Raw genomic sequence first — 16,597 nt, 5'->3', positions numbered from 1 at the left:
TTATATAGAGTCATGCACAATGTCACAATTTACGTGTATGCCACAACTTAGCAGTGACAGCAACCTCATTGGCAGGACAAAAATGTCTTTTTAATTGAATGATTTATGGGCAGTCTCCTAAATATAGAAACAGTTTCTAGGGTCAAATTACTGCTTTCTCGTCATTTCTCATCATTCATAATGAGCCCTTCAGAGGCACTTATGTTGTCTTGAAAATATCTCTAAAATGCATAAAATGGTCACTCAAAAGTCACTCAAAAAATGCCTTTTACAAGTTCATTTTGGATTAACACGATATGGTAGAAACAGGTCTCTATGAATATCTGAGACATCCCTGCACTATTCATTTTGGGTCTCATCTGCTTGTAAAAGTATGGGTTGTTCAGCCAAACACGTCCCACGTTTATGTACTGCATAATCAATTCATGCTCTGAATGATCTGTGTGGAGAAGCTGCTACCAGCACCTGTATTACAATGTGTCCTACCGCCAAAGCCACTGAGAGACTTTAATCCATGTGTAGCCCTTGAAGATTTGATGTAGATAATCTCCATGCCGAAGGTACCAGTGACAACCAGAATCAGCTGGTCCACATTATGAAACCTGATCATTTTAGTATGTGCACCAGTGCTTAGTTGCTTATGGTTCAACATTTGAGTGAGGGGGAAATCAAACTGAAGCCTCAGGTCTTGTTTTCTTCCACATAGATGTTCAGTCATAACCTTAAAAAAACTGTACTCCCCTGTTCAGAAACACGTGAAGCTTGCTCTACAATTAGAACCATAAGTTTCTGCTAAAAACAGACAATTTTTTTCTAAATTGATATGATGCCATTTGGTTAACTGAAAAGGGCCAATGTTTTCTTCTCCCAGCAATATGGCATTCTCAAAACGTCTAAACTAATACTTAAATTTGGGCGGGAAGTCTGCCTGTCTTTTGAATGCTGCTGAGTCACACAATGCAGAAATGCCTAAATATAAGTTTTGAGTCTTTTTTTCCTGTTGAGGAAAACCAGTTTAGCAGATTTCTTTGAGGGAAGTGACAAAATCACTATCCTTTAATCATAAAAAGTTGTTTCTTATTATTATTTTATTGTTATGTACCACATGGGTACAGTCATGTTGTTGTTCCAGTTCTGTGTCTTGCAAATCTGTATATAGAAGATATACTGTATTATGTGTACATGCATATGCATACAGTTCTTATTTGTATTCCTTTAAAGGATTACAAAGTGATTTGCAGTGAAATGACATGGCACAATTGTCAGTATCTCTTATATGTCAGTAAAATATGATTTGGGTAATTTATTTTGTATTGTTTTATTTTTTTAAAATCAGTAATGAAATCTAAACTAAAACAAAATTGGCCAAATCAAGACAGGAAGAGCTGCATGAGGGCATTTTGTTTGCGTATGTCTTCCACTGCTACTCTTACGCAGTCAGAGTGAAACACAACCTGCACAGAATTCTGTGGATATCGGGAATAGTGAGATTGAAGATGCGCATGAGGTGCTTTTTCGGACTGTGACTGACTAGTTATAGGGTGATTTGGGCACAAACTGTCTTCGCGGTATTTGGCAGCTGTTCAGAGAGCATATAATTACTTGACTCTACCCCATTAGTGCAAGAGACCATCATCTTAGGAGGCAACAGTTCAGCGACAAGGAATTTACATAGTTGTACATGTAAGTGGTGGGTGTCAAAAGCCACACAACTATCAGCAGGCGAAAAACAAAGACTTCCTTTTTTGGTGGCGAAGTGACTGCTTTCTTGCTGCCAGGACAGAGAAAGGGAAGAAAGTAGTTTACCTGGAAAAGCAGAAGTCCAAATTAAGGGAAGTATAGTGTGCAGTTTGGAGGGGCAGGGTGATACATCAGGAGCTCCATGCTGCCTCCAAGCGTGGGCATGACCCAGGGGAGGATCAAAGTGGCCCCTGAACTATAAAGATTATCAACACACATAACAGAAGTAAGTGTAGTCTCTGTGCCAAGAAACTAGGATAAACACTAGTATTGAGGCTCCATTCAGATACGATACAATCAGTGTATAACCTATAATGGCTAAGGCAGCCACTACTGCAAGCCCTCCTCCTCGAGCCCCAGCCTGATTTCAATTTATGTTTAAATCAGACCATGCATTCATGGACTAGGTTAAGCTACTTCCTCCCTCTGTGCTATAGCTCAGAACAATGAGCTAACATTTGGTCCTGCTGGCTTGTGGGGCAGCACTCAGCCATCCAAACATCTGCATCTGACTTCCTAAACTCCATGATTCAGCTTGATTATTTATCACGATAAAGGACTATAGGATTAGCTACCTCTAGGATTGATTGAAGAGGTTAGTTTTGAGTGTACGCTTAAAGACACAGAGTGTGTCTGAAGCCTGAACATGCATAGGGAGATATGAGAGGAGCTCTGTTAGAGAAGGAATTAGTAGCTCACTAAGATATTCTGGTGCCAAACCATTTGAAGTTTTATAAGTGAACAGTAGAATCTTACAGTCAATTCTAAATTTCACTGGCAGTCAATGAAGAGTTTTGAAACCTGTGCTGACATATTCCAATAGTTATAATAAGATGTTAACATTCCTTATTCCGTTTGCTGTGTGGCATCGTGGGTTGTGCTAATCGACGCCGTTTCGTGCTAATCGGCTACTCAGTATCCCTGTTGAGGAAACTGAGTGCTGAGGCCTTTGGCCTTCCTCATTTACGAGGCACCCTTTTCTTTTGCTTTTCTTCAGACCTCACTGCAGTCTTCCTAAAGTTCACTCACTCCTTACGCCTTAGTTTTGTTCTCCTGCCAAGACATTTACTTTGTGTTGGGATATTCTCCCTTAGGAGCTGAGTCTTTAAAATATATATACAGTTGTGTATCATCTGCATAGCAGGGATACTTAACACTATTTCTGCTTATGATGTCCCCAAATGGGAGCAGATATGGAAAAAAATAGCAAAGATCCTTATGCTACTCCAAAATTTACCCTGGAATACTCAGAGGAATTATTGTTTACACATAACAGATTGAGATCTGACAGAGATATAAGATTTAAACCACGTAAGGGACGCCAACTGATTGTTTTAGCCTACAGTGGAAAATATGGTGGTCTATGGTATTGAAGTCCACATTTAGGTCAAGTAAGACAAGAGCAGCGAACATAGGAACATAGCCAGATAACAATGAAGAATGAATTGTATGAAGAATTGATTAGCCAAGAACAGGCAATCACTACTTCAGTAGCTTTGTGTGTATGGGGGTCAAGAATACAGGTGGATGATCTGGAAGAAGAAACTAATTTTATTTGTTTGTTCAAAAGTATGGCAGTAAAGGATTCGATTCATTCTGTGTCTTGGAGGCAATTCTATTATATAAATAATGTTGTGCTGACAAGTGTGGAGGCAGAAACTAGGGGGATTATTTTCATTTTCTTGTATAAACTTTGAAAAGTAAGAAGACCTGGCACTGGAGGGAGTGTGCTTATAGGCACCAAGACTCTTTCCAGGCCAGGGGGAGTACTTGCAGTTTTGTGGAGCACCACTTCCTGTTGATGAGACTTTTGTTTAAGAGCCCGCTTGTCATCAGTAAACCAAAGGCTATACCAAGTCTCTTCTCAGTAAGTTTTTTTACTTTTTAATGGAGCAACTACATCAAGGGTTTTAGGTAGGACAGTAGCCAATCCATTTGCCAGATCATCAATAGTGAAGGAGGTAGCTGAAATGTCTAAATAAAAGTATTCCTGTAGTGTATCAATAAAGCAATGGTGGTAGCGATATTGTGCCCTGTGTACATTTTAGGTTCAGATGTTATGGGATGAGCCCATTGTAGATGCACTGTTAAAATAAAGTAGTCTGACAGAATAGAGTCATGTGGATGAATTACAACATCAATAATATCAACACCAAAACTTAAGACCAGGTCTAAAGTATGACTGTAATAATGTGTGGAATTACATTTTGGCCTCTGTGAAACATGCCATGCTGATCTGCATAATTAATATAAAGCAGGCTAAACTATAAACTTAGTCCAGCTATAACTAGACTAGCTGCTCTCTACAGTCATTCATGGACATCAAACTGACTATTCTTGAGTTTGCAGAGGTTGGATGCATCCCTTATGTGAGATGTGATTTGGAGATCATTAACACTGTCACACGTATGATATTGTAACATTGCTAGCAATTCATGGCAAAAACAAATAACTGCATCAGACAATTTATGTGCAATCATTTAGAACTGTGATTAAGTTTTTGTCAGTGCTACTTCATAGCATTTATGCAAAAATATTGCGCACCTCCCGGCCAATCAGAACTGCTGGGACTGCAGGTGTGATAAATAACATTAAGTTGGTGGTTGTTGGTGAACTGGTACAGAAGCAGTATTGTTTGTTTCAATGTATGTAAATTTCAACTATACGAGTTGGTTGCTATAACCTATAATAACCTTATATACTGCATGTATTGAACATGTATTTTGAGTGCTTCCGTATACTCAAATCAGTTCTTCAATGTATATTTGTCAATAAATGGCAGGTCCAGTTGTAATTACTATTTGAAGAAGAGCAAACTGCATGGGTTGTACAGGCTGGGCCAATGCAAGCATTGCTTTTCTCAGCTGCTGATGAATTGATCTGAAAGGGAAATACGATACCGCATTGCACCTTTCATAAGGCCTTGTTTTTGCTCTTGCTGCAGCTAATGGGTACATAATTATTCTGCATAGGTTGCTCTGAGCTGTTGCTAATACGGTCGATGGGAGCTTCACAGTGTGTTGTCTCTGTCTGTGATTAGATTTAATAGGTCTTAATAGCTTTACATAATGACACTGGAATGCCAGAAAACATTTAATAAAATAGTTGAGTGCATAATGATGCTGGGTCAGGACAGCTTCAGCCAAATTGTAGGTTTAAAAAAAAAGTGCATTTGTGTTTGAGTAGCAGAACTTTGATGTTTGTTGTCATTTTGCTGATTGTCTGAGTATTTAGCGTTGAAACTAGTCTTGAACACATCAAGAGTCTGCTTTTACTACATGACATGGCTTCTTGTATGGAGCTCATTGATGAAGTGGTAACAATAAGACATGGTATTGGCTGTTTTTTAGGATACATGAAGAGAACAGAACTCATGTACATTTCCTCAGTGTTCTGGAGACAGTGTATTGCTTCAGTGCTGCTGCCAAGACAAGTGATTGTTAACATTCCCTACCTGGCCGTCCAATCAATCCACCTGTTTAATTAGCTGATGTGTGGTGAGTGTTCGGGTGCAGGTGGGGTGTCCCATGTGGGTGATACTGTACCTGGAGATTTCCCCCTTTGTCATAACACACTTGTGAATGTGATCCATGTTATTATGTAGTTGTATGCTATCTACCTAATACTTTGCATTTTCAGTGCAATATTCCCAGCTTGTCAAATTTCTAGACTTTTTAACTTATTGCTTTCAAATATATTGAGCTTTTGTACTATGTGTGGTTAATTGTTGGTTGTTATTATTTGTGTGTGTGTGTGTGTGTGTGCATGTGAATTTATTAAATTAGTACCACAATGGTGTTAAAATATAACTAATAAACTTGGCAGAGCAATGTTGGTACATATGAAGATGGCCTTATTTACAGTTGTTGTTTTTTTTTTTTTGTTGTTGTCTTTTCCTGCTTTTTGATGAAGCTCGAAAATTGAAGAAAATTGGACAGTTGAAACCCCCGGATGAGCTTCCCACCCAGGCCCCGACAGATGCCATCCAGTGCATCTCTCCAACACCTGGCCTTAGCTTCCCCACCCAGTCGGTTTTCCTGAACATCCTGGAGTCCATCGAGCCAGAGGTGGTCAATGCTGGCCACGACTATGGCCAGACCGACTCTGCTGCCACTCTCCTGACGAGCCTGAATGAACTCGGGGAGCGACAGCTTTTCAAAGTCGTCAAATGGGCCAAGGGGCTGCCAGGTACATTCAAAGGGAGCACTGAAGGGGTCTGTCATTTTCTAACACCTTTGAAGTGAAAACACTGCCTGCTAAGGCTGAATTTCATTGTTGTCACTATTCAGGTTCTGCATAAATAAGGAATATAATTGTTCTTTAGAACATGATAAGTGGTTATTTAGAAGCTTTCAAAAAGTAGCACTTTAATGAATTTGAGACTGAAAAATAACTGCTTTGTGCTTTTCAGGGAATTGTTTCTTAAACATATGTTACTGAAAGCTATTATTAGAGTTTTGGTGTGGCAAGGAAAAATTCACCAGGCATGTGTCTTAACTACATGAACGAATAAAATTAAATGAATAGTATACGGTTTCTGGGTTGGCACAGAATTAACTACTGGGCTCATGAGATTGAATCTTTCTTTGTACATCTATACGGCCTCTGCTCAGCACTCTGTTTTCTGTAAAATGTTTGGATCAGCAAAATAGCATCTGTTTTGTGTTTGGTTTGTGGACAGGAAGTTGGTACTGAGAAATTCCTTCAAGGCCTTTAATAAAAGCAATAGGAATTACAACAAAAAAGCATTCAGCACCGGATATAAAAGTACTGTACTTACACATATTTTCCACAAAGTGGTAAGGGAGTAATTCTTAATAAATATGTAACATAGAAGCAATGAGTCTACATTTCTTTTATCACATCCCAGGAGATTTAAGAATATGTTTGTGTTTCTGCAGGTTTCCGAAATATGCATGTCGACGACCAAATGACTGTCATTCAGCATGCCTGGATGGGAGTTATGGTGTTTGCCTTAGGATGGAGGTCCTACAAAAATGTGAATGCCAGAATGCTGTACTTTGCTCCTGACCTTGTATTCAACGAGTAAGTGCTCTTGTGATGTTCCAACTTTCACGAATTAATGAAACATATTTGCATCATAACCCCCTAGAACATCTATCAGAATGTTGTCTCCATATTATTTCCCTGCGTTTCACTTCAGTTAGCAAGCTGTTATATTTCAGTGTAAAAACAGACTCACGTCTCCCTGTGTGGCTTGGTTTTAGTACTCCATATTTGGCCTTGCTCTTCGAATTTTTGTTTCTGTTACCATGTGCTATTCATTTACAATTCATTATTCCTTTTATGCATCAGTTTTGTAACTTTACAGACTGGGTTCAGTGTAGTTGAATTGCTTTAAGAATTTAAAGGTTTGTGTTACAATCCTGGGAGAAACACGGAGTGATTTGTTCAGATATAATTAATGTGATGCTGGAAGCCTGACAGAGAAGTATTGTTAATGCATAGATTCATTGAATAGATCAAATAATCAGATACTACTTTTATAATAAAAATCAATTAGAGCTCTATTAATAACTTTCGGGTGGAGGAGGTAGCTGAAAATGATTACTGTGAAATATTCACTGAATTACTGAAAAATCCATCCAAGTAATCAGTACAATTGATTTGTTCTAAATAATGAACAGGTGAAATCATTTGACTGCCATAAATAAATGTTACAGTGCGATGAAAAAATGTTTGTCCTCTTCCCAATTTCCTCTCTTATTACATGTTTGTCACACTGAATGTTTTCAGATATTTGGACAAATTCTGATATTAGACGAAAGGAAATTGAGTGAACAAAAACACATTTTAAAAGTTATTTCATTTAATGAAAAAAGTAATAAAACATCCATATCATCCATGTGAAAACGTAATTGCCCCCTTATTTACTTAATCAACCAATTAACCTAATTTAATTGTGTGATTCAGCTGATTGATCGAATCAAAACCTCACTCATATTGAACCTTATCATCAGTGTGAAGTATTCACTGAAAAGTGTCCACAATGCCACGATCAAAGGAAATTCCAGAACATATGATAAAAAGTTGTTGAAATGGATGTATCTGGAAACGGTTACAAAGTCATTTCTAAGGCTCTGGGACTTCACTGAACCACAGTGAGAGCTATTATCTCCAAATGGAGAACACTTGGAACAGTGGTGAATCTTCCTAGGAGTGGCTGGCCTACCAAAATTTCTCCAGTTAGCTGAAGCTTGAAGCATAATTGGGTTATGCAGCAAGACAATGAACTAAAACATAAAAGAAAGAAAGACCACATCTGAATGACAGAAAATAAACAAAATAGAAGTATTGGAGTGGACTAGTCAAAGTCCTGACTTGAACCCAATAGAGATGCTGTGGCAGGACCTGACACAAGCAGTTTATGCTTAAAAGTCTACCAATTTGTCTGACTTAAAGCAGTTCTACATAGAAGAGTGGGCTAAATTTCCTCCACAGTGATGTGAAAGGCCAATAATAAAGTATAGGCAGTGTTTGGTTGCAGGTATCACTGCTGAAGGCGCTGCAATACCAGTTTTTAAGTTACTTTTTCACATGGGTGAAAAGAGTGATTTTATCATAAGGCATTGTAGCAATGCTTAATACTGGGGTTCAGCAATGAAACAGGGAAGGGAACTGGAAAACAAATACATATCTCTGCCACTGGTGAAATATGACCAGCCTTACTATTATATTTATTTTTTTCATTTTTTAATGGCGATCAACAGTCAACCCTCCTTTTGTATTTTTCACTTTATTCAGACAAGGGGAAGGCATAGAGGGTTACAGGTGCAAATGGGATCACAGTTCAGAATGTGCCATGGCAGGACCCACCCTCCTGTCTACATAGGGGAATTCATATATGGGTTCAGAGTCAGCCGAACCCTACAGACTGTGCTATGTGGTTTCCTCAGGCTTTTAAAAAAAATAAAAACTTGCTCATGCATATATACTCATCGTGCTCTTTCACTGCACCGAGAGGGTCTTTTTCAAGTGCCCCATTCAAACTGAGCATGATTAAACATACATTATTAAACAGAAGTGTATGTCAAGCAACTTGGATACACTAGCAAATACAACGACAACAGCAGGTACCATTTGAAGCTCTTTTTGTGCGGAGCCAACACGTCTGCTTTGTGGCGGCATAGTAATTCTGTGCAGAGGGAAAGGAGAACGACGCCTGCATTTCAAAATCCCAGAGAAGCGGTCGAGGCGGCACGTCTGTGCGACGCGGCGCGGCCCGCATACTTATAGCCCATTTCCACCAGCCGGGGTGTTCGCTATACCGAGACAGATGTGAAGATTGGGCAGCAAGTGCTCACCGTAATAATGGAGACTGTGATTGAGAGCTCAGCGCCTGACCTCTGGTGTCTCTCTCCCTCTCTCTGATTCTCCACCAGCCGCCGGATGCGTGTCTCCAGCATGTACGAGCACTGCATCCGGATGAGGCACATGTCCCAGGAGTTTGTCCTGCTCCAGGTCACTCATCAGGAGTTCCTCTGCATGAAGGCACTGCTCCTCTTCAGTATCAGTAAGCAGAGCCAGTTGTGCTGTACAAGTTATTCATTTACCTTTTTTTTTCAGTGTTTGACTGTTTCGTTTGATGTGTTTCTGCTGCTGCTGCATTATTCATGAAGAGAGTCATGAAAATAATGGCTCTTTTGTACGGTCTTGTGTGGTGCTGAGGGTGGCTCTTGCATATGATTCAAAGACAAGCACATCCAAAGGGAAAATGAAGAATATTACTCTGAATATGACATTTCTGCATAGCAGGCTTGTGCTGATGATGATCAGAATTAAGTGAAAGATGCCAAAATAATATTGTATACCATATTGTTACAGCTACCAACAGTCATGAGGATGACTACACCATATAAAATGTTAACTGAACAGAAAACCTTTAGCAAAAGTATGTGTTTTGATTTGTTGATAAATTACGTAGGAGCTCTTTTATATTTAAGTCTTACTCTGGCTAATTTGTATTATCACAGTCCCAGTGGAGGGTTTGAAAAATCAGAAGTACTTTGATGATTTGCGGAATACCTACATAAATGAACTGGATCGCCTCATTAACTGCAGCAGAAAGACCAACTGTTCGCAGAGGTTTATCCAGCTGACCAGACTCATGGATTCCCTCCAACCAGTGAGTATTCAAAACAAATAAAAATGGCTTAATGAATATTTCTGATATTTCTGTTGCAAAGTCTGTCCCTTTGTCTCCAAGTGAAACAATGGAAAAAATCAATTTAATGATAATCCCAAATGTATGCATGCCAATGTCTTGAATTTAAAATATATATATATATATAGAATGTTGAGTTGAAACATTGAGCATCATGCTTTGGAACAGTTCAAATTTTACTGAAACTGGACATTTAAATTGCTGAGATTTAAATTGCTGAAATCTTGTCTTATTTGCTGAAATGACTTCAATCATGTTTGATATTTCTTCCTCTCTTCCTCTCCCCCACACAGATTGTGAAGAAGCTTCACCAGTTTACATTTGACCTTTTTGTCCAGGCACAGTCCCTTCACACGAAAGTCAACTTTCCAGAAATGATCGCTGAGATAATCTCAGTGCATGTCCCAAGAATCCTGGCTGGCATGGCTAAACCAATCCTGTTCCACAACTAGCAGGATTCCTTATAATCCTGAGTTAGCTGCCCATTCCCTGCCGGTTCTACACATAACGAGCAAGGCTGTCTAGTGTATCTTTCGGTTTTTCTTCCTAATAGCTCAATGTACCATTCAGAACCATTACAGTACCTTAGCTGCGTGTCAAACATAATTGAGATCATTTCCTGAAACAGGCATGGTTTTAGCATCAATCTTAAGGGGTAGAGGGTGTCACCTGGCGCACAGCACTTCTGAATTTCCAAAATTCTTACCCCCATTTTTTTTATATACAAGAATGGGTGCTATGAAGGCTGTGGGTAAAATAAGATTTAAGTAACACAAGAGTACAATTGTTGCATTACAGTAACTAAGGTTTACAAGATCAGTGGCAGGTATACATGTCTATGCATATGTTTATGTATGAAGCCGTGTTAAACATGTATCTGTGGTCTGGGTATTTAAACTGCTTTTCTCATTTGCTTAAAAACAATATATACATCAGAAAGGACACAGCTGTATCAATCTGTGTATTCAGGACATACAGGTATATATTTACAAATATATATACTGTACATACACACACATTAAAGTTTTGGGTAACTTTTCTCAGTATTGCCTATAACAATATAATTACTGGTACCAAAAGCAACTTGAAATGGTACTAAATCATTTTATTTATTGATGCAAAAATGTTATCCTCTCTAAAAATAAAATGAAAGGAGAACCTCTTTTTAACTACAGGCCATTTAAACAAGTCTTTTTATGGCAAAAGTATTTTGCTTGTACAAGATAAATTTAATAAAATTATAGTATGGTAAAATGAAAAAAGACATCTTAACAGGGACCATCTGAAATAGTTAAAAATGAGTATCACCATACCAAATAATTCAAAGGTTTTTTTTCCCATGTTTTAAAGAATTAGCAGCTATGAGAATACTGAAAGCAGATCGGCCAATTCTTCACTTAATCTTTACAAGTCAATTGTCAGGAAGTCTATTTAAACATAGTGTAACACAGGGATTGAAATAGCTGCATGTTCTTTGTGAAATGACTTTTTTTTGTGTGGATGTTTTACCATTTGTCTATCTTATCATAGTGTATTTGTATGGCCTTATGTGTTCCAATGCATGAAATTAATGTGTGTGAAATTTTGGGAAATTTAATGTCTTTAAAATCAGCCATACTGAACATGCCAAGGCCGTCATCTCTTTTTATTACTGTTATGAGTTCACCAGTAATATTTAGGCCATCTTTTGCGTTGAGCATATTTTCATACAAACATTTAAGTATGAGCAAACAAAGTGTACGGACCATATATTGTAGATATTTCAATGTGTCTTTTAAAGCTATATGGGAAGATCTGCATGCAAACCTCAAACATTTCTCAGTGTAGAAACTTTCTAATAAATGCAAATGGTCAAAGTATAGTACCATCAGAAAACCTTTAGATGTGTTTCTTTTTGATATATGGTCATACACAAATTGAATACAATTGGCAAGCTACCATAAGTGGATAATTAAAATCCAATTTCATTTTTTTTTTTTATAAATAAAATTTTAAAAAGTTTGTTTTTTATGAGAACCTTTTTACATTTTGTGCTTTTGGAAATAAGATATTTCAGATGTCTACCAAAGGTAGCTTACATTCTGTCAAATAATATAGCTTGCTGTAGGTGTGCAATTCTTACACATTTTATGAGATGTGTTGCATTATGTCTGCAAAAAAAAAAACAAAAAAAAAAAAATACATGCACAATTTGCATTAAAGTGCCAAACAGGCACATCTTTCTCTGCACCAGCAATACATGTTTTAGTTACCACATGCTTATACAGGCAATGCTTTAAAGCTCTTTAGTAACATGTCTACTGCTTTTGAAAAAGAAAAAAAAAGTATGTTTGGAATTTAATTGCATACTGTACAGTGCATTCAGTGTTGATGTTTAGTCCGTTTATAAAGCTTCCTCAAATTTTGCAAACAATCAAACCTTTGTATATGGAATATTCACAATTTCCATCATAACTGGAGACAGTTTTATAAATACTGTAGGGAAAATGGCTGTCTGTGCTGACCTTAGGGGTGACTCCATACCTTGGGGGGTTAATCTGATTTTAGAGATAAATATGAAATTTGGGGTGAACTCAAAAATTGGAGAGAATTTGAAGCACTAAATCTGAACTGAAAAAGAACATCAATACTATAGTTGGGTTGCATTACTAACTTTTTTTGAACAACAACATAACAACAAATCTTGTCTAGTTATTGACTCGATATTTGTTGTTTTATATGTTATTGGGCTAACAGCTATATCTGTATCTCATCATATTCAGTGTATTCTATAGCTCTGTAGATATAGTTTGGTTTTTTAGACATGTTTGTTTATTATTACAGTAACCCCTTATTATCAAGTGGAGGATTTGAGACTTAATATAAGAGCAAAACAGAAAAAAGAAAAGCAACCTGACACTCTAAATAGGCCATTGTAAGAATAGGTTGTCAGAATACACTTTGCGGTTGGCATTCATGAGCACTGTGCAATTATTTGCAGGTGTTTTCCCTTTTATAACAACACCAAATACACATAATTAGAATATGTATGACTTCAGAGTGAAATTTCAGGCTTATATTACATATATTTTACGGACAAAAAACATCACGTTGCTGACAGTTGTTTTTTTTGTTCGTTTTTTTTCATTACATCCTCCATAATAATGTGAGGACCCCATTATTTAAAGTGTGAGGTGAATTGATATGAAAGAAAAGTGTTGGTAAAAGAATAAGTACAGGAAAGGGATCAAATACCACATTAAACGAGGATTACAACACTCACTTATTTATATTTCATTTTCCCATGTATTTAGATCATATGATAAACATAACATGAAACTTACACACTGTTGTGCAGCTGAAGAAAGTGTCTAAAATTTGTGAGACAAAACTGACTCTTGTTATGGCTTTGTTCAGTTTTTGCTACTGTGAAATATAAACTTTTGTATTACAGCATATAGTCATGTTCTTTATTGCATGTAAAGTAAAAGGGCAAAAAATTACTTTAAAACAAACATTATCTGAGCATGTTCATGAGAAAATAGAAACATTTCCATCATCTCACCTACAGGCGAAAAAAGAAAAATGACTCTCAGACCTAGTCCCAATGGAAACCTTTCTAGGAATTCCCTTTCCTCAGTTACTCTTGTCATTTAACAAAAGTTTTAACCTTTGATTCAGAAGTAGAAAGAATATCATCCATATTCATTGGCCTTCTGTGTGATACGAGGTGATTATCTCACAGGTTTTTGGTTTTCTTAGAGAAGATGCCAGTATATCTTCATCATCTTTGGCTTCTCATTTGATCTGTTGGTTACATAATAAGTTTCTCAAAAGTCTTAGTTTTTCTACTTTGAGACACATTTCAGCTTCATATATAAAGCTATACAGTATATATGTATATACATTCATATATATAAGAGGAAATTGAATTCTACAAAATTCTTCACATGACAGATTATACAGAGTATAATTCACTCAAGGTGGCCCAATATTTGAAACATTACTTTGCTCCATCCAAGCGCTTATCACCCACATTTTGCAGAAGGCTTAAAACTGGTATCGCTATGTTGAGTAAAGTTACCACTGGTCTGATTATTAGTCGGATTATTGAAATTCTGGAAATTGGTGTATATTTATGTCACTTTAGATTTTTGGAAAGTAATCCAAATGACTTCATTCCTGATGCATTCATACCTCTGAGGTTTTAGAGTATATTAACAGGTTCCTTGCTGGTGAAGATAAATAGCTAAAATTCACTTTCGTAAGTGAAATCTCTTCAGACAAATAGTCACTTCAGTTTAACAGCAAAGCAAAAACACAGTTGCAACACAAGGGTATGAGGCTACTTTTTTTTGGTAGTATCAACAGATTTTCCATTCACTGCAGAAAATAAATAAGCTACACAGCTACATTAACTAAAGGCGAGACTACTTGACAAGGCAGAGTAACATGTTTATCCATTACTTTGCCTTGAATGTTAAAATATGTTTTTAATTGACATTTTCAGTGATATTTGGATAGGGGAAAATGCTGTTATTAAAGCTGGATGTACACCCTGATCATTTAAATATCTGCATAAAGCTGTTTGTATGTATTAATTATACTCACCAGATTTTGTGTAAATGATATAATGACTTTGTAACTGACATAAACATTTTTTTTATTTCTGTTTTTGAAGACAACTGAGTGAAACTGATTTGGACTCATACAAAAGAAAATCAACAGTCTATGTGTCTTACTGTCTTCTGTACTTGAATTTTCTGTTGACATATTTGTTTACCAGTTTTTAAGGTTGCCAAGCCTGGGGCTGCTTTCAATGTATTAAAGTAAATTCTGGCTACCTAAATGAAATTTGTTACCTAACCTATGTACATTTATGGGTTATCTTTTTACAAGATGTTTTCATGTGAGACTTCTTTGTTTATAATTTAAGACTGGCCCTGTTTCAAACCTGAAAATTAATCATCTATCTTTGGCTTGCATGGTCTAAGTATTTGTATACTGATTAGTTAAACTATTGGCTTTGTTTGTGTCCTTTGTATTCTATTAAACATTGTCAAACAACTTTCAGCAATGTGTACCATGGCTTTGGCAAAAGTCCACTCATTAACTTTTTATATTCAAAGATCAAATCAGAAGGGAGAATAGTTGCAGGCTTTCCCATGTTGTGTTTACAAGCATCTGGGCTATTTTGGGGATTGGGTTGACTGTCCTTTAGTGACCACACTTTTGTTTTAAAGTGGTCACTGCAGCAGACAGCTAGGATTCAACACTGGCACACTGCTCCACTTTAAATTCCACTCAGTACTTTCAGTCTACATTGTCAGTGATTATACGTACTTGCTGGATCCAGTTAAGCTCACCAGAGAGTCTCTCTCTCTCTCTCTCTCTCTCTCTCTCTCTCTCTCTCATTACATTACATTACATTTATTTGGCAGACACTTTTATCCAAAGCGACGTACAAAAAGTGCATTTCATGGTCATAGACAACTACTAAACACAGGTTTAATAAGATACAATACTTATTTTGTACAGCTGTTTCTAGCCATGAACACAGTTTAGTTCACACAGTGAACACTATTCTGACCTAACCTCTGCAAAGCCAACTAGGCAGAAGAATAAGCTACAGTATTAGGACAAAAACAAATTACCAGAAAGTGCTGGGATGGGGCAACATGTAACAAGTGTCATGAAAAGGGGGGGGTGGATTTAGAGTGAAATATACAGCGTGGTGGTAGTTAGTCCAGGTATAGTCTGAAGAGATGAGTCTTCAGGCCATGGCGGAAGATGGGTAGTGAGGGGGAGGTTCGAAGAGGGACGGGGAGTTCGTTCCACCACTGGGGAGCTAGGGTGAAGAAGCTCTGTGATCCCTTTGGTCGGGTGGGAGGGGGTACAATGCGCCCTGCTGCTGCAGAGCGGAGTGGTCAAGCAGGCACATAGGATCGAATCATGTCCTGCAAGTAGATGGGGGTTGTCCTGTTGGCTGCAGTGTAGGCAAGGGTCAGGGCTTTGAACCGGATCCTGGCAGCAACCGGTAGCCAGTGGAGTGATCGCAGCAGAGGAGTGACGTGGGAGAATTTGGGAAGGTTGTAGATGAGTCGGGCAGCGGCATTCTGAATCATCTGTAGTGGCTGTATGGCACAAGCTGGCAGGCTTGCAAGGAGAGAGTTGCAGTAATCAAGGCGAGAGGTCACTGTAGCCTGGACGAGCAGCTGGGTAGAATGCGTCGTCAGGTATGGTCGAATCCTTCTGATGTTGTAAAGAAGGAATCTGCAGGACCGTGATGCTGCCTTGATGTGCTCCTTGAGGTCCAGTTGGTCATCCAGGACCACCCCCAAGCTCTTGGCAGAGTGAGAGGCAGTCACTGTGGTGCCATCAGCCATCTCTCTCTCTCTTTCTCTTTCTCTCTCTCTCTCTCTCTCACTCTGTCTCACACACATACAAAAAATAAAAAAACTTGACAGAATTAAATAGTCTGTGCTGTAAAATGCTACACCAATGATACCACTCAAGTACTGTTAATACAATTAAGCCATTTATGAGTTCACAGGATTCTATCCATCTTAATGCTCAATGAATTACCTTAACATTACCAATATAGTACCACTTTGTGTTGAAGTCATATTTAGATTTCTCAACTATTCTCCATTATTGTTACTGTTATATTGTTACATGATTGTTATTCTTGCC

The 16,597-nt window shown here is 37.7% G+C and overlaps 1 protein-coding gene across 1 annotated transcript in view; it reads left to right on the top strand.

Moving 5' to 3' along the window:
* The window catches only part of ar (androgen receptor), a 43,637-nt gene extending 28,660 nt beyond the window's left edge, over positions 1-14,977 (top strand). Inside the window, exons 4-8 of the mRNA XM_064350439.1 lie at positions 5,653-5,928; positions 6,642-6,786; positions 9,144-9,274; positions 9,735-9,886; positions 10,219-14,977. Of these exons, the coding sequence (XP_064206509.1) occupies positions 5,653-5,928; positions 6,642-6,786; positions 9,144-9,274; positions 9,735-9,886; positions 10,219-10,377 (863 nt within the window). The 3' untranslated portion in view covers positions 10,378-14,977. The remainder of the gene's footprint in view (positions 1-5,652; positions 5,929-6,641; positions 6,787-9,143; positions 9,275-9,734; positions 9,887-10,218) is intronic.
* Positions 14,978-16,597: the final 1,620 nt, after the last annotated feature.

The sequence above is a fragment of the Anguilla rostrata genome, chromosome 9 (assembly GCF_018555375.3).
Source record: "Anguilla rostrata isolate EN2019 chromosome 9, ASM1855537v3, whole genome shotgun sequence".
Lineage (NCBI taxonomy): Eukaryota > Metazoa > Chordata > Actinopteri > Anguilliformes > Anguillidae > Anguilla > Anguilla rostrata.
This window is presented reverse-complemented; position numbering and strand designations above follow the sequence as displayed.